We start from the raw sequence: 18,331 nt of genomic DNA, 5'->3' as shown, positions 1-18,331 counted from the left end.
ACTGCAGCCATTTGGAGATTGGCGCGGGCCCAGGCGGGAGTGCAGAGGGCTTGCTCCTGATCTCTGCACTTCTGGCTTGTGCGCCTGCTGCCTGGGAAAGATGAGAGCCATCTAAGGAGGGTGGAGAGTGATTAAAAAATGTACTGGGAGGGTACATAGGGGGATGATTTAAGGTTCTGGGAAGCATGTGGTTTTATGGGGGATGATTTAAGGTACTTGGGCACGTGGGGGTATAGGGGATGATTTAAGATACTGGAGGGTATGGGGGATGATTAAAGGTATGGGGGTGATTAAAAAGGTACTGGGGGTACGTGGGGGATTATTTAAGGTACTGGGGGGCATGTGGTTTTATGGGGGATGATTTAAGGTACTGGGGGTATGGGGCCTGCCTGTCACTAGGCCTGCCTGCCTGTCACTAGGCCACTAGGCCTGCCTGCTCTGTGCCCTGTCCCGGCCTACCACTAGACCAACAGAGGAGATGGGGCAGGGTACAGAGCCTGGCAGGGATAATTTGGTTCAGAATGTTTGTTTTTTTTCTTCTTGTTTTCCTCCTCTAAATCTAGGGTGCATCTTATGGTCAGGTGCATCTTATGGAGCAAAAAATACGATAAGTGTCCACATACCGGTGAAAGTGCTGGTATTTTCTAAATTCACATGTACAAGCAGCTCATAAATATGGCTCCCAGTTGCAGAATTGTCCTTTCAGAGCTGCATTTTCCCTTCAAAAATGCAAGTATTTTAAAAAAAAGTCCTACATTTTATTTATTAAGGGTCATGCATTTGATATGCCGCTTATCTGTGGTTACAACCAATGCAGTTTACATATATTACATGTACTGGAGATAATTTATTCTTTTGTTTTGGGGTTTGTTTGTTTTTGTGTCAGTGAGGAAAATAGTTATGTGGTCTAAAAATTATTTAAGTTTTAGCAAGAGATTGGCACAGTGTTCATCCTGTTTCTTGGTAATACTATCAGTATTGCTATTTTTTGACTTCTATGTTAGCACAAAATGTGTCAAAGAATGTAATAAAGTTAGTGTTAAAATAGAATGACTAACACCTCATGATGACAGAAAGGTAGGTGATACTAATTCAGCGGTGACTTCTAGATTGCTGTATATGACAACAGAAAGGAAGAGTGGAGAAAGTGGCTTTGAAATACATCTGTTCAGTCTTTTCTTCTCCCACAATAGAGCGCTCTTCTGCCAAAGTAATTGTCTTTGACCTTTCCAGATGCCCTGGTCTTCATTCAGCTCAAATACCTGTCTTGTTTTATCCACTATAAAGTGCACTCAGCATCTTTCATACAACTGTGTCTCAATGCATTTTATAATTCTTCTGAGAAATAAAAATAAACTTTTTTTTTTTTTCCTTTAAAATTAACTTTCCACTGTGAAATTTATGCTCATGAAATAACAAATGAGCAATAGAGCATGAATGTCTACATCCAGGACCTCTGAAATAGTTAAACTCAATCTGCTTTCTGTTTTGTTTTGTTTTTCCAGCGTTCAGTCGTGCCCCCATTCCAATGGCAGTGGTGAGAAGGGAGCTGTCCTGTGAGAGCTATCCAATAGAACTCCGCTGCCCAGGGACAGACGTCATCATGATAGAAAGTGCCAACTATGGTAGGACGGATGATAAAATCTGCGACTCCGATCCTGCCCAGATGGAGAATATCCGTTGTTATCTGCCAGATGCCTATAAAATTATGACTCAGAGGTACGACTTTTCTTTCTTCCATTGCACTTTTTTCCCCCCTTCCTCTAGTTTGTGTTCATATAATAAGGCTTCTTTGCAGTGTTTTCTTTAGCTGGATTACATTCAGGTACAGTAGGTCCTAGAATGCTCATAATCTAAATTTATGCCTGAGGCAATGGAGGATGAAGTAAGTTGCTTAAGGTCATATGACCAGCAGTGGGGTTTGAGCCTGGTTTCCCTGGATCCTCAGCTCATTGTTTTAACCACTAGGCCACTCCTTCATTGAAGTGAAAGTTACTGTACTTTTTGAATCTATAAATGGCTCTGTCAGTGGCAAATACCTTAAAAACAGCTGCTAATCGCATGTCAATCGCACAACGGTGCCGTTTATAGAATTGAAGCTTTGGGAAGCTCTGCTCAGATGATGAATATCCTGACTTTGAGGTACCATGGAACTCATGAGTCCCAAACTAGAGGATACCATCTCCAGAAGGCCTTGACTTGAGGACCCCGCACAGAACTTCACCTTCAGAGTGAAATTAATTTTCAGCAGTAATTGGAAAATAAAACACTGACCTAATCTTAAGTGTAGTTTTCTACATCAAAAGGAATTCTATATACAGTATCCCCCAATAACATTTATCTAGATGCTAATCATGCTAAGATTAACACAGCGGTTTGCATCTGGTTTGGTACAGATATTTTTAATGCTTTGATACTTGTTAGATCAGAATTAATCATAGCACATACAATATTAAAAGGGTTTACATATATTATATGTAGGCACTTTTTCTGTCCCTAGTAGGCTTACAATATAAGTTCTGTACTTGGGGCAAAGGAGGGTAAAGCCTTGCCCAGGGTCACAAGCACTCCAGTTCCCAAGTACAAAATAATACCTGTATATCAGGGATCTAAAAGTCCCTCCTTGAGGGCCACAATCCAGTCGGGTTTTCAGGATTTCCCCAATGAATATGCATTGAAAGCAGTGCATGCACATAGATTTCATGCATATTCATTGGGGAAATACCGAAAACCCGACTGGATTGTGGCCCTCAAGGAGGGACTTTGAGACCCCTGCTGTATATAATATGCAAACCACTTTGATTGTATCCACAAAAAGGTGGTATATCAAGACCCATTCCCTTTACCTTATAGAATATGCCCAGTCCAGCACAACTTAGGCACAGTCATTTAGGCCTGGTTTTAGCTAGCCTAAATGAGTGTACCTAAATTATGTATCACAGAAAAATGCCAAGCGCAATTCTGTAAAAGGGACGCACACCTTGTAGAATCACGCTGTGTCATTCTAGTTGGTGTAAATTTTCTAGGTTCCATATATAGAATCTGTCCCTAAATACAAAAATGTGAACATTCTATAACCTATAGCCCATGATCTTCCCTCTGTTCACGCTCCCCTGCATTGTATGCTTTATAACTTCCGCTTTCATGTTACAGTGTAGCGCTGGTTATGCACATGACTTCTATATTCACATGCGTAAGAGCTAATATTCTAGAATGGGGGTGGGGAACAAGGGCAGCAGTCCAGTTGGGTCATCAGGATTTCCCCCAACGAATATGCATGAGATCTATTTGCATACACTGCCTCCATTGTGCGCAAATAGATCTCATGTATATTTATTGCACTAATATCACAGTGGCACAACCAATTAATTCAAACAAATAGCTCCAATTTCGCTAAGTGCACACACTTCCCCAGAAGCTATCTGATATTACAATTTTGAGAGTTTATGCCAAGGATGGTAACAAGATTGTGAAGTACAATAAAGGAGTAAATTTGTTTTTTTATTATGAACATTGGGACTTTGGGGTGCTAGTAGTGGGGGGGTAATCACATTTAGGATATTGAATATATTATTGATGTAACAGCATTTTAATATATTTAAGTTGTTTTTTGAAGGTATTCTTTAAGGTTGAAATATGATGATGATAATAAAGATTGATATTTTGAGAAAAAATTATCAAAATTGTAATATCAAATAGCTTCTGGGGAAGTATATGCATATTAGGGGGGAAATCCTGAAAACCAAACAAGATTGTGACCCTCAATCCTTATCCCTGTTCTAGAACTTTAGCATACAAACTGTGCTTAACGTTTAAGCACTAAGGAGTCAACATTCAAAGTGATTTAACTGGCCAGAAAGAGCTCCTGGCCAGTTAAATGGCCTGTTTAAGACTATCCGGCCATTTTCATTATCACTTAACTGGTTAATGCAAATGAAAGAAACTGGTTGGCACCAAACTGAAAACCAACTATTTTGAAGGCATTTGAGGGGAGGAGTCAGCCCTTGGCTAGTTATATTCCGAAAATAAGCACTTAGCCGGCTAGATTAACTGCATTTTTATGCACTCCTATCTTTATGCGGTAGCCTCTAAGTGGTTAAGTGCTGAATATCACAATTAACTGGCTATGCATTATCTAGCTCTGGAAACTTGTAAATTCAATGCAAGTGCCTGGATGTGGCTCAGCATTGAATTTCCAGGTTTAACACTGGTAGCAATCCTCAAAACGCTGGCTACTGCTAGCTGAATATTGAATTAGTTGGAATATGTAAAAGGTAAAAAAAGGGAGGGACTTGTATGCCACTTTTTCTGTGTGGTTTACATATTTTAGACAGTTACACATTTTTTATACCTGGGGCAATGAAGTGTTAAGTGACTTGCCCAGAGTCGCAAGGAACTTCAGTGGAAATTGAACTCAGAACCTCAGGGTGCTGAGGCAGCTGCTCTAACCATTAGGCCACTCCTCCACGTATACCATGTGGTGTAATGCTGCATAGGAGGCAGAGACAAAGCATGCTGTCTTCCCCAGGAGCATAAAAAAGATGAAGCCGGTGGCTGTGTGTGTATCCTAGGCAGAGGCACAGATTAATAATAATGATAACAGTTTATATCCCGCAGGACCGTGAAGTTCTATGCGGTTTACAATGATTAAAAATGCTACAAATTGAGTAGAACTAACAAAGTTAAAAGCTAGTGACTAACAGCTCTAGAGATCAGTTATTGTGGGAAAGATTGTACAAATCAGCTACCTAAGTACTTCAGGAACAGATAAGTTTTTAGGTGTCTCCTAAATTCCCCATAAGTATTAGCGAGCATAAGTAATTGTTCCAGATCTTTACCCCATAATGCTGCCTGATGTGAGAAAAGATGTTGATGATGTCTTTTAAATTTACATCCTCTAACCGGTGGAGAAACAAAATTCAAGTGTGAGCTTCTCTTATGTCTATTGGTTGAGAAAGAGAAAAGGTCACTTATATATTTAGGGGCAAACCGAATAGTACCTTAAAGCAAAAACATCCAAACTTAAACTTCACACGTGCCTCCATTGGCAACCAATGCAGGAGTCGGTAGGAAGGAGTTACATGGTCGAACTTCTTCAACCTAAACATTAGCCTGACCGTTACATTTTGCATCAGTTGTAATCGCTGCATATTCTTCTGGGGAAATTGCCAGATAGGCGATATTACAGTAATCAAGTTGGCTCGGTATAAGGGATTGTACCAAAATTCTAAATGATGAAGCATCAAAATATGCTCTAATGGACCGAAGCTTCCAGAGAGTGAAAAAAACCCTTTCTAAGAGTCCACCTGGTCTTTCATGGTTAGGCCCTGGTCAAGTATTACACCTAAAACATTCATAGTAGATTGAATAGGGTAACTAAGTTTATTGATGCACAGTGATATTTTAGTATCAAGTGGGTGTGACGAAGCTACAAAGAATTTTGCTTTTTCTGAATTAAGCTTCAGTCTAAATTCAGTCATCCATAAATTTAGTACTTCTGTTGCCTTAGGAGTAACTATAGAGAGAGAGGTAGTGAATAGGATAATGATCTTAAAGTCATCTGCGTAACTAAATAATTTTATCCCCAGCTGGGTCAATTGCGCACCTAATGATGACTTGTAAACATTGAAAAGCAACGGGGATAATTAGTTATTTCTCCCTTTTTTCTCTTTTTCTGCATGTTCTTACATATTCTGCTTTAATTTAGTTTAGTTTATTCAGCTGATATAATGCCCTATGGGAGAGAACAAAGCAGTTTACAATTAATGTAATTTAATTTGTCATTTATAACCCATTCAAGGCAATGAACAATCAAAATCAATAAAACAATGCATACAGTGTAGTTGGATACAAATGATTTTATGCAATAATATAAAGAGGCAATAACATCAGTTACCAAACCTTTATTAACTGAAACATAATAGAGATTCACACATTTTTAGATCTTAGTCCAGGTTAAGTGTTTCAAGAAAATAACCAGGTCTTCAATTTGTTTCTGTGTGTCAAAGAACTGGGTTTTCAACAGCTGGGAGCTAGAAGGCTACTGTCACACTACAAAGCAACCACTGATTACTCCGTCAGCTGCACAGAAATGGACTGGATCAGGAATGCTAAGAATCCACTAAATTGCCTGATAACGGTATTCTACTATACACTTCTAAATCTCCCTACTATCATGCCTGTTCAAAGGGCATGTAAGGTTGCTACCCAAGCTATAAGCCCCAGTTCCTGATACCAATACTGTTGCTTGCATGCTTCTTGAAGTTATTTCTGAAATACTAAATTTATTTGGACCCTGCTATTTGAAAATCTATAATCAGAGCTGTCACAATTCTTTCTCCCCCACCTTCAAATCACCACTAGGACATCCCTAGGCTCAATGGGAGTTGATGTGTCATCTTTATCAGTAAGGTGAAGAAAAGATAGACGCCTGTATCCAAGGAGAATCCTATGATCCATTTCTCCACTAGATCCTGGAACTGGATATGCTGGAGGTCGAGAAAAAGAGGAGAATTAAATAGGAGACAGTTGATCTGAGATCAGTTAATACAGAATGTTCTCACTTCCCTAAGTGAAACAAGAAAACACTACAGCCTTTACTTGTTGGGAGACAACAAGAGTTACAGTATATCTCTGAGTCGTCTGCTCCACCAAACTGCAAGAAGTGACCTCAAAGAATCCCAAAAGTATTGTAACGAGTGTCTATAGCATCCTTGCACTGTACTAAACTGTTCTCTATAAACTGTACTGTTAGTCACCTTACAGGCATAGTGTGACTTACAATTGCCAGATTTGATTACATTAGACATCATCTGATATCAGTTTCCCCATGCCCAGTATATACTGGCTTGTTACAGCATAGGTCTCTATATTACACTTAGAGAGCCCTCCTGGCTTCCTCCTAAAGATGGGTCATACTAAGGGTTCCTTAGCGGTTTTAGCGCACGCAGCTTTTTAGCGCACGCTAAACCCACGCTACACAGCTAGAACTAACGCCAGCTCAATGCTGGTGTTAGCGTCTAGCGAGGCCGGCGTATTAGCGCGCACTATTACGTGTGTTAAACCGCTAACGCAGCTTCATAAAAGGAGCCCTAAGTGACAATAGCTAGGGGAGTGTTCCATTCTGCTGCAGTGACCCTTTGATTGTTTTCTGTAGTGGTAATTTCCAGCTTTTATAGTATATTACCCAGTGGCTTCTAATATTCTTGTAGCTATTTGACTTAGACTTGGAGCCAGTATGATGATGTTGTTTCTTGTCATTGACCTCGCCAGTATGATGTCAGAGAATAGTTAAGCTCTGGAATGCATTACCAGAGGTTGTGGTAAGATCAGATATATAGCTAGTTTTAAGAAGGGTTTGGACAATTTCCTGGAGGTAAAGTCCAAAGTTTGTTATTGAGAAAGACATGGGGGAAGCCACTGCTTGCCCTTCATCGGTAGCATGGAATGTTGCTACACTTTGGGTTTTGGCCAGGTACTAGTGACCTGGATTGGCCACCATGAGAATGAGCTACTGGGCTTGATGGATCTTTGGTCTGATCCAGTAAGACTATTCTTATGTTCCTGTAACAATTTTTTTTTTGAGGGGGTAGGGGGGGGGGTTAGAGGAAGAGCATGAGCTCTAAGGGCTGAATTCTACAAATGGAGCTGCTATCGGAGGCCACCTACAAAACATCCACCAATCGCATGTTAAATCATACAATGGCGTTGCTTGTAGAATCACATCTACATGAAAGGTAGGCGCCTGAAATGTAGGCTAGGGTTTTAAAGGCCTATATTTCCGGTGCCTACCTTCCATGAGAATCAGATCTAAAGAGGCGCCTAAGGATGTCGAAGGCCACTTCCTGGCATTAGCCAAGCTTACAGTGGCCCTAAGTGCCCTTAAGCATCTCTTTAGTTAGGATAAAGCAGCAGTCTCAAATACGCGGCCCACGGGCCGCATGTGGCTCTCCAGGTTTTATTTGCGGCCCGTGGTCTGGAGGCATCATTCTCTTCCTTTTGGAGCAGCAGCCGGCTCATTCGTTCAAAGCCGCGGGTTGGCGGCTCCTTGCGCTATCCACTCCTGCATCGGAAGCCTCTCTGATGTCACAACATCAGAGAGGCTTTAGACGCAGGCACGGATCTCGCAAGGAGCCGCCACCCGCGGCTTTGAACGAACGAGCCGGCGAGACACGCTTCTGCTCCAGTGGCGTACCAAGGGGGGGGCGGTCCACTGTTTTCCCTAGAGTGCGGCTCGCAGCTCGTCTAGAGTAGTGGTGCCAAACCTGCTTCCCTTCCCTTCTCACTGCTGCCATCGGGGATCAGGCCGGCACCGTGTTCTTTGATCTCCCTGCTTCTCCCCTGCGGGGCCAACCAACTCTCGCGGCCCGACATCAATTCTGACGTCGAGAGGACGTTCTGGCTAGCCAATCGCTGCCTGGCTGCCCGGAACATCCTTTCCGACGTTAGAATTAACGTCGGGCGGCGAGAGTTGGTCGGCACGGTGCAGAAGAGAAGCAGGGAGATCTCTGCCTGTTCTCGATAGCGGCAGCGGCAGCAGCCTATTCCGCGGCGGCGGTGGCATGGGGGAGGGCAGGAAGGAAGGAAGAAAGAAGGTGGGGTGGGGACAGGGAGCCAGACAAAAAAGCAAAAAATGGGGCATGGAGGAAGGAAGAAAGAAGGAGGGGGGACAGGGAACCAGAAACAAAGCAAAAAATGGGGCACGGAATCAGAGAAAGACAGACAGAGAAAGAAAGAAAAAGTTGGGGGAGGGAATGAGGTCTGGAGGAGAGGAAGCATACAGGAGGCTGAAAGAAGGGAAGAAGTATTGGATGCACAGTCAGAAGAATAAAGTGCAACCAGAAACTGATGAAATTACCAAACAAAGGTAGGAAAATTATTTTATTTTCAATTTAGTGATTGAAATGTGCCAGTTTTGAGAGAGAAAATATATTGAACTTTAAATGTGAGTGCTGCAGAAAAAAATAGAGTACTTGGAGGGCCGCAGAAAAAATAGTTAATGTCTTATTAAAGAAATGACAATTTTGCATGAGGTAAAACTCTTTATAGTTTATATATTTTTCCTTTTAACTGTTAAAGGAAAGTTTTATAAACTATAAAGAGTTTTACCTCATGCAAAATTGTCATTTCTTTTATAAGACATTAACTATTTTTTCTGCGGCCCTCCAAGTACCTACAAATCCAAAATGTGGCCCCGCAAAGGGTTTGAGTTTGAGACCACTGGGATAAAGGCACTGTTTTGGGAGGCATTAAAGGGCACCTCTAAATTTTTTTTAACTGTTTAATGTTTTTTTGGGATTGGCACAGTCAATTAGAGTTGATTGAACCAATTAAAATGATTACATTAGGTGGCGGCAGGATGCCTACTGCTGCCTATAGAATTTGCTCCTAAGTGTGCTCTGCTTTCTTTTGTAATTTTCACTGATAATCTTTTGTAAACCGCATCAAACTTATGGTTATGCGGTTTAGAAGCAAGATGTTATGTTATCTCAAAGCTCAACCCTTTCATTTCATCTTAAGCAAAAAGAGGCAGAGATTCGTACTTTACATATATCTGAAAAAGGATTGCTTGCATGTGACTTTGGCAAGGATCAGCAAAACAGTGCCTCGGTGTCTAGGATCATAGTGGTAATAAAGGAGACATAAAAAATGGTTATCACTTTAAGAATAAAATTAAAATCATGAACAAGCAGATCCTTAATGATATTGTTTGCTTTACCTGCCAACTGAATTACCTGATATGTCGGCAGGAATATCAGTCATTCTGTTAGATTGGTTGATTTGGCAGGATCTGATTTTTAATTTGTGTTTAAGTGTACATCATGTACCACTTGTGGTGACTCATGTAAGCTACGGGAAGAGCCAAAATTTTTTTTAAAAAAATAGATTTTACCATTTAACACAGCTTTTAAAAAGTTAAACTTATAATTGCAAATATGAACCTGCATTTTGCTTGTATTGCTGTTTTAAGAGAAAATGAACTAAAATGTTTTCATAAAATGTGACTTGCAGTATTACATGTAGAGCCCAGCATGGCCTTTTTTTCTGCTGGCAATTGACAAGACTAATGATTTAGAACAGCACTGACTCCTGCTGATACCTTTTGAGTTCTTTTGTATTTTTGGATGACAAATGTGCATAGATGCAGACTCTTACATTCACCCAGGAAATAGGATACTTTAATATGATGCCAGAGTGAACAGCTTCTGGTTGCAAGTAAATGATATTTGTGGCAGTCTCATGCCTCCCTTACACAAGGAGGGGGCATGGAGATTCTGGACTGCAGAGACTTGCGTCTGCATCCCCCACAGTGCCTAGAGATAGAGTAACAGAGGAAAAAGGCAAAGAACAGGGGGGGGGGGGGGAGAAGTTCTGAAGATCCCCAAGCAATATAAGTACATATTGTAGGTATATTTCTGCTCTGCCTAGCCCAGGTGGGCCAGGACCTGTCCAGGATAATCAATCAGAACATGGCCAGGATAATATGTCGTTAAAATCCGGAGAGCTATTATAAAGCGGGTAAATTTTCCAATTTCTAAACGACAAGCGATGTTCCAAAAACTTTGCATTCAAATGAGGTCCGCGGAAGTACCATCCGATCAGTTGTTGAAGAAAGCGACTGTCATATGCACAGAATAGTTCATGGAAAGAGACATAAATGCCCACATGTGCCAGGGAAAGCTACATTGTAAGCACACAAATCATAGCCGTGCCATATTGTAACATATAATAGGCGCACATGATAGGCATCATTGGGGTGGGTGGGGGGAGGGGGAGAATTACCAGCAAAACATGCAAATGTTTTTTTTTTTGTTAACATAATGCAATTGGCAGCCCCACTCCTGCTATTACATGGTTTTAACAAACACACCTGAGATACGCCTATAACACGTGTATAGCAAGATATATATGCTTTTTTGTGTGTGTCCCCCAACTCTATAAAAGTATGTCGTATGTATCCCATACTTTTTTTTTTTTTTTTCTCTAACTTTCACATCTCATGCAGTCTGCATCCCCATTCCTGCCGGTATATGCTTTTAACACACATGATTCAGTGCTACCAGCGTCTCCAGACCTGCCAATAATTTTGGAGTGTGTGACACAGTGGTTAAAGCTACAACCTCAGCACCCTGGGGTTGTGGGTTCAAACCCACGCTGCTCCATGTGACCCTGGGCAAGTCACTTAATACCTCCCATTGCCCTGGGTACATTAGATAGATTGTGAGCCCACCAGGACAGACAGGGAAAATGCTTGAGTACCTCCCAGGAAAGAGACTTGGGAGTTTTGATCGACAAGTCAATGAAGCCGTCTGTGCAATGTGTGGCAGCGGCGAAAAGGGTGAACAGAATGCTAGGAATAATTAAAAAGGGGATCATGATCAGATTGGAGAGGGTTATCATGCCGCTGTACCAGGCCATGGTGCGCTCTCACCTGGAGTACTACGTCCAACACTGGTCGACGTACATGAAGGACATGGTACTACTCAAAAGGGTCCAGAGAAGAGCAACTAAAATGGTTAATGGGCTGGAGGAGTTGCCATAAAGTGAGAGATTGGAGAAACTGGGTCTCTTCTCCCTTGAAAAGATGAGACTGAGAGGAGACTTGATTGAAACGTTCAAAATACTGAAGGGAATAGACTTAGTAGATAAAGACAGACTGTAGGGAGGGAGAATGAGAGGGCATTCTCTAAAGTTGAAAGGGGATAGATTCCGTACAAATATAAGGAAATTCTCCTTCACTCAGAGAGTGTTGGAAAACTGGAATGCTCTTCCGGGAAAACACCCTCCAGGGTTTCAAGACAAAGTTGGACAAGTTTCTGCTAAACTGAAATGTACGCAGGTGAGGCTGGACTCATTTAGGCACTAGTCTTTGACCTGAGGGCCGCCACGTGAGCGGACTGCTGGGCAAGATGGACCACTGGTCTGACCCAGCAGCGACAATTCTTATGTTCTTATGAATAAATTAATGTAAATCGTTCTGAGCTCCTTTGGGGGAACAGTATAGAAAATTGAATAAATAAAGTTCAGTGCTTAATTTTGTGCATCATCTGGCAAGGTCTGGGCATCGTCCGGAGTGCTCATTTTAATAATAATGAGCTCGTTGTACTATCATTTATCCCAGGACAAGCAGGCAGGTATTCTCATGTATGGGTGACGTAATCCGACGGAGCCCCGATGCGGATGCCTCACAAGCAGACTTGCTTGAAGAAACTAGAAGTTTTGAGTCGCCCGCACTGCGCATGCGTGAGTGCCTTCCTGCCCAGCACAGGGCGTGTCTCCTCAGTTCTTAGTTTTCCGTGGAGCCGAGAAGTCCGTCTTTGACTCTCTGCGTTCAACTTTGTTCACTTTTGCCTTCTCTCAACTGCGGTTGGTGTACTTCATTCACAAATCGCTGTTTTATTTGTTTTTATCTAGTTAAAAAAAAAATTGTCTTTCGTCTGTTCTCCGGGACGGGCCACTCGGCCGCAGCCCACGAGCTTCGAACTTGCAGCGGCTGTTTTTTGGCCTATGTCCCGGCCTGCTACAGGCTTTAAGAAGTGTAGCAAGTGTGTAGCAAGTGTCGGCGTGCAATCTCTCTCACAGACCCTCATAGACGCTGCTTCAAGTGTCTTGGGCCTAAACATCATTCCACGTTGTGCCTGCCTTGCCAAACACTTCAGCCTCGTGCTTTTAAGCGTCGTTGCATTCAAGTAGACAAGCTCTTCGAGATGGAGTCTTTGACTGATCCCTCGACTTCGAAGGCGTCTTCGACTTCCATCGAGCCTCCTTCCGCACCTCCTGCTTCTACCTCGAGCCTCATCAAGCCTTCATCATTTGCAGTGGCTCTTGCTTCAACGCCATCTGCTGTATCTTCCCCTGTTTCCTCAGGTCAGATAGCTCAGCAGTCGGTTCCGCCGGTGGTGATTAAAGTGTCTAAGACTACTAAGTCAAAGCACACTCACACTGCCTTGAAGGAATCTCCAGCCAAGGCAGGTGGACTGGTTTCAGACGCGGATACCACCCTGCCGGCTTCTTTCCAGACCATTTTAGAGAAGCAGTTTCTTCAGTACTTTACCATTATGGGTCCTAAACTGCTTCCTATTATCCTGCCTGGGCATTCAGCAGACTCCCGAAGGTCGAGCCGCTTCCTATGCCCCCGTTGGAATCACACTCTTTGCAGGGAGCAGAGTCTCTGCGAGTGTCTGGTCTGCCACCTAAGCACGAAAGGCAAGGAGTAGATTCTTTGCGAGTGCATCGACAGGATTCCTCACACTCTCAGCAAGGAGCAGAGTCTTTGCGAGTGCATCGAGGTTCCTCCTACAAGCCTCTGGAGTTTCGATCTACAACCTCTAGTCCTATTCATACATTGGCATCGGCTGCTTCCGTCTCCGAGGCAAAATCTCCTCGATCCTTGAGGTCTAGTTCTAGACACAGTTCTCACTATCGTTCGAGATCTTCATCGAGGCATTCTTCCCAGCATCGTTCCTCGCAGGATATTCCATCTTCCTCGAAACCTCGTTCTACTCGGACCTCGACCAGATCACCGACTCCTCGTTTGAGGTCTCTGATGCCGGACCTCGAGGATATCCCGGCCTTAATTGCCTCGACCAAGTCACCTATGAAACTTTTTTCCATGCCGAAGCTTCTTCTTCAACACATGCTGCCTCGACATCTTCGAGTCCTTCTCGAGACAAGGCATTGCCGGATCAGCTGTCCTTTTCAACTTTCCTACGACAGATGGCTGTAGATTTGGATGTTAAATTGGATACTGGCTCCAAATATTCTAAGGAATATCTTGAAGTCATGCGTCTTCCTCATCCTCCAGCAGAGAGTCTCAAGCTTCCACTTCACAAGCTTTTGGACCAGACTTTTACTCGATGCATGGAGACTCCATTTTCCATACTAGCAGTTCCTGGAAAATTGGACTCGAGGTATAAAATGGTGCATAACAAGGGATTTGACAACTCACAGTTATCTCATCAATCCCTACTAGTTGAATCTTCCTGGAAGAGATCCCATCCTTCCAAGGTCTATGCTACAGTCCCCCCTGGACAAATTTGGACGTCGCATCTACCAGAATGCTATGATGTCCTCTAAAGTCCTCAATTATAATTTTTATTTCATTACTTATTTTGAATTTCTTCTTTCTCTACTGCCAAAATTTTTGACTTACATGGATAATCACATGCATTTTGAGTTTCAAGAAGTCATTGCTTCTTTTTCTCAGTTGCGTCTCCATCTCCTGCAATCATCTTACGATGTCTTTGAGTTATCTGCCCGAGTGGCTGCTTGCTCTGTGACTATGGGATGCACACAATGGCAGACTATTGTTGGAACCTTATGTGGCAGATCCCACATTCAGAAGTCTTGCAAAAGGAGCTTCTTGTGTGCCAAATGATTGGAAAGTTTGTATCATAAACTTGTGCTTTTGGTACAAAATCCTATATAATAAAACGCTAGCCGCGCATGCGCACTCAGACCTGCGTGATTTGTAATCCTTGATCTGTGATCCGTATGTCCGTGGTCACAGTGCGTATGCGGCGGCCAGATTGGGAAAGCACAGTACAGCTGGCGACTCCCCCCTCCCGCCTTCACTCATAGCCAAAACCACCACCTCCTCCTTCTCGCCGGATCACCCGCCTTTAAATGGAGAGAAAAGCGCTGCACCGCACTAACCCTGTCTTTGCCGTCTTCTGTCCACTGCGGCCCGCCCTCTCTGACTACTTCCTGTTTCCGCTAGGGTTGGCCGCAATGGATAGAAGACGCCGAAGCCAGCGGCTGTAACCGCTGATATCCGTTCCTCCAGCGGGAAGGGGGGGGTCTGGGAGGAGAGGGATCGGGGCCGCTCAGCGCCCCCACCGAGGAGCCCAGCAACTTTCCACTGCCCAGGACCCGAGTCATTTGCCATCTCCCCCCCTTCCCTTCCGCGGGCCCGACTGACGATTTAAGCAGTGTGTACAGCAGTCTTCACACGTTGCTTCGGGCCCTTCTACTGCCCTGATTTGCTCTGCCGCATCTCTGATGATGTCATCAGGGACGTGCCAGAGGAAATCAGGGCAGTAGAAGGACCTGAAGCAGAGTGTGAAGACTGCTACACACGCTGCTTGAATCGCCATGTGTAGTCGGGCCTGTGGGAAGGGAAGGGAAGGGGGTGGGGGCGGCAAAGGACTCGGGACCGCGGGAAGGGAAAGGGGGGGTAGAGGAAACGCTAATGCTGCTGCACAGGGAACTGGTGTGGGGGGAGGGAAATGGAAGGGGGAGGGAATGCTGCTTTGGACAGACAGAGGGAGGAAGGGAGACAGAAAGAAAAGAAGAAAGACACAGGGGCAGGTGCACAGGGAACTGGTGTGGGGGGAGGGAATGCTGCTTTGAACAGACAGACAATGGGAGGAAGGGAGACAGAAAGAAAAGAAGACACAGGGGCAGGTGCACAGGGAACTGGTGTGAGGGGAGGGAAATGGAGGGGGAGGGAATGCTGCTTCAGACAGACAGACAGAGGGAGGAAGGGAGACAGAAAGAAAAGAAGAAAGACACAGGGGCAGGGAGATACACAGAAAGACAGACAGACAAAGGGGGACAGAGACAGACAGAAAGAAAGACAGGGGGAGTCGCGTCAGGAGGGGTGCGGGATGCGGCAGAGGGAACTTTTCCAATGGGTGCAACTGGGTGGCTGTCGGGAACCTCTGATCAGGGGCAGAGCAAGGTAAGTGTTTCATAGGGATAAGAAGGAGGAGGGGGGATAAAAAGGAAGGGACGCCTACTGCTGGACAGGGGGGAGAAGGAAAGAGGTGCTGATTGACAGGGTGTGTGTGAATAAAAAGGAACGGAGGCCTAATGTTGAACAGGGGGAGAAGGAAAGAGGTGCTGCTGGACAGGGGGGAGGTAAAACAAAGGGAGAAGGGCTGCTGCTGCATAAGGAGAGCAGTGAAGGGGTGGTGGTGGACACAGGGGAGGTAAAAGGAAGGGAGAATGGACAGGGGGAGCAGGCAAGGAGTGGTGATGGACAGCCAAGGAAAAAGAAAGACAGAAAGCAAGGAAGCGGCTAAGGAGAGAGAGAGAAAGAAATAAAGAGACACACACACACATATATTCTAGAACCCGTTAATGTAATGGGCTATAAGACTAGTAAGTAGATATTCATGTTGTACATTTTTTTTAATTTTTAATATTTCCTTCATGCTTAAAATATATTCATTTAAAAACTACATTAAAATATCCTGATTTTTTAATGGCATATTTCACAAAAATAATGATATTCATAAGCTAATCAAGCTAATAGTGATAATTTGTCCAGTTATCTGATAACTTCATCAGTCTCACTAGTAGCGCATTTGATATCCCTCAGTCTTGATTAGTGGTGTAGCGAGGGTGGGAGGCGCCTGGGGTACTTTCCTCCCCACCCCTTGCTCTTTCTGTGCCAGCCTCCCATGCCATCCTCTTTGCATCCCGCACCTTCCGGGCCCCCACACCACACTCGCACCATCCCTTCCCACCCTGTACCTCTAAATCTTTGCCAGTGCGAGCAACTTCTCCGCCTGCTGCTCGCATTGGCTTTTCCTCTAATGTCACTTCTTGGCCCCGTGACCTGGAAATGATTTCAGAGGGAGCCAAGCCTGCACGAACAACAGACTAGAGTAGTTGCTCACTCTGAAGATTTTAAAGAGGTATGGGGGCAGGGAAGGACGGACGCAAACGAGGCATGAGGGAACAGAGAGGTACCAGCGTCCCTACCGAGATGGTGCTTGGGGTGGTCCGCCCTCCCCATTCACTACACCATTGGCTTTGATTACTGCTTTACATCTTCTTGGCATGCTTTCTGCAAATCTTTGGAGATTAATAGGTGTTATTATGTGGAACCAGGAGTTGATTATTGCTGCTGTCAGCTCATGTTTGTTGGACGGTCACTTTGCCACTACTGCTCTCTTTAGTCTGGCCCAGAAGTTCTCAATGGGGTTGAGATCTGGGTTGTTTCTTGGCCAGTCCAGCAAGTCAGCCTTGTTCTCTGTGAACCATTAGAGGCATTTCTTGGCTGTGTAGCACGGGGCACCATCCTGTTGAAAAATTAATGGTCGACTGATGTCTCTGGCTGAGGGCAGGACCTTGGGCTGAAGGATCTCCTTTATGTATTTGTCAACATGTATCACTTCATCAAGCACCTGCAATTGACCCAGAACATCTATTGGCATGCAGCCTCATATCACACTCACAGTAGCAGAAGAACATTCTGGCAAATGGTCCTCACCTAGTTGCCAATGAACATAGTGGACACCATAACTACCAAATATGAAGATTTGTGTCTCATCACACCACAACACCTTCTTCCACTGCTCTGTGGTTCAGCTGGCATGCTCTTTAGCCAAGTTCAAACATTTCCGACACTGAATGTGTTGAGGAAGGGCTTTTTTCCTGGGAATTCTTGCTTGCAGGCCTGCTTTCACCAGGCCCAGATGGACTGTCAGACCTGACATCAACACCCCTATTTTGACCAGTGACTTATTGAGGTTAGTGATAGTTAATTTCCAATTATGTAAATTCATTCTCTAACCTTCTTTCAGTCTGAGGTATTGTAACCTTTTTCTGGCCCCTTTTAGCCTTGGTTTTGATGCTTCTGGTCTCTTCAAAGTGCATGCAGAGTTTCAGTACCCTGGCCGATGACACACCTTGACCAAGTTTGGCTGTAATCTCTCGGTAACTGTATCTTTCTTTTTGTAAGTTTATGACTGTTGCTATCTTTTTAGGCAACCAGTCAAATCTCCTGCAAAATTTACCATACAGCTGTAATTTTAGTGAATTTAGACATATTTATTTAATTCAATTAAATCACAATTAATGAAAAATAGTAATTCAAATTTTGTCATATTGCAAAACGGGCCTTTAGTCAACATCCACAAGCTGTGACAACAACATGAGTGTATCAAAACAAAACACATAAGCAACCCACTGTACTGTATTCGCTCAAAATCTAAACAATCATAACTGATTGCTTATCTTTTGATGTCAAATCACTAAAAGTAATTCCTAATAATAATAATAAAGTACTAAACAAATATCAGTAATGTTTATAAATAATAAAATAATGTTTATAAATAGCAAACATTTCAGGCTTAAAATAAAGTTCTATGATCTGAAAAACACTGAAAGTGTTTTCACAATTTTTGCCATGAGAGAAAGAAAGAGAGAGTGTGTGTGTGTTTAAAATGTCCAATGGAGCCAACCTTTTCACTTGTTTCTTCAGGGGCCTGGCTTTAAAATCACATCAACAAAACCTTTCCAACATATTAAACACTGAATTCCTGATTATCATCATTGTTTCTCACCATATACTTCATGCATGGTTAACATCAGAAGGCTT

General features: G+C 43.5%; 1 protein-coding gene across 24 annotated transcripts in view; it reads left to right on the top strand.

Moving 5' to 3' along the window:
- ADGRL3 (adhesion G protein-coupled receptor L3) overlaps nt 1-18,331 on the top strand; it is a 1,804,713-nt gene that overhangs the window by 877,977 nt on the left and 908,405 nt on the right. For all 24 annotated transcript variants that reach the window (XM_033915103.1, XM_033915068.1, XM_033915049.1 and 21 more), the window contains one exon: nt 1,506-1,719. In XM_033915103.1, coding sequence (XP_033770994.1) covers nt 1,506-1,719 — 214 coding nt within the window. The remainder of the gene's footprint in view (nt 1-1,505; nt 1,720-18,331) is intronic.

Source organism: Geotrypetes seraphini, chromosome 1 (genome assembly GCF_902459505.1).
Source record: "Geotrypetes seraphini chromosome 1, aGeoSer1.1, whole genome shotgun sequence".
Taxonomy (NCBI): Eukaryota; Metazoa; Chordata; class Amphibia; order Gymnophiona; family Dermophiidae; genus Geotrypetes; species Geotrypetes seraphini.
Note: the sequence above shows the minus strand (reverse complement) of the source record. Positions and strands in the feature narration are given on the sequence as shown.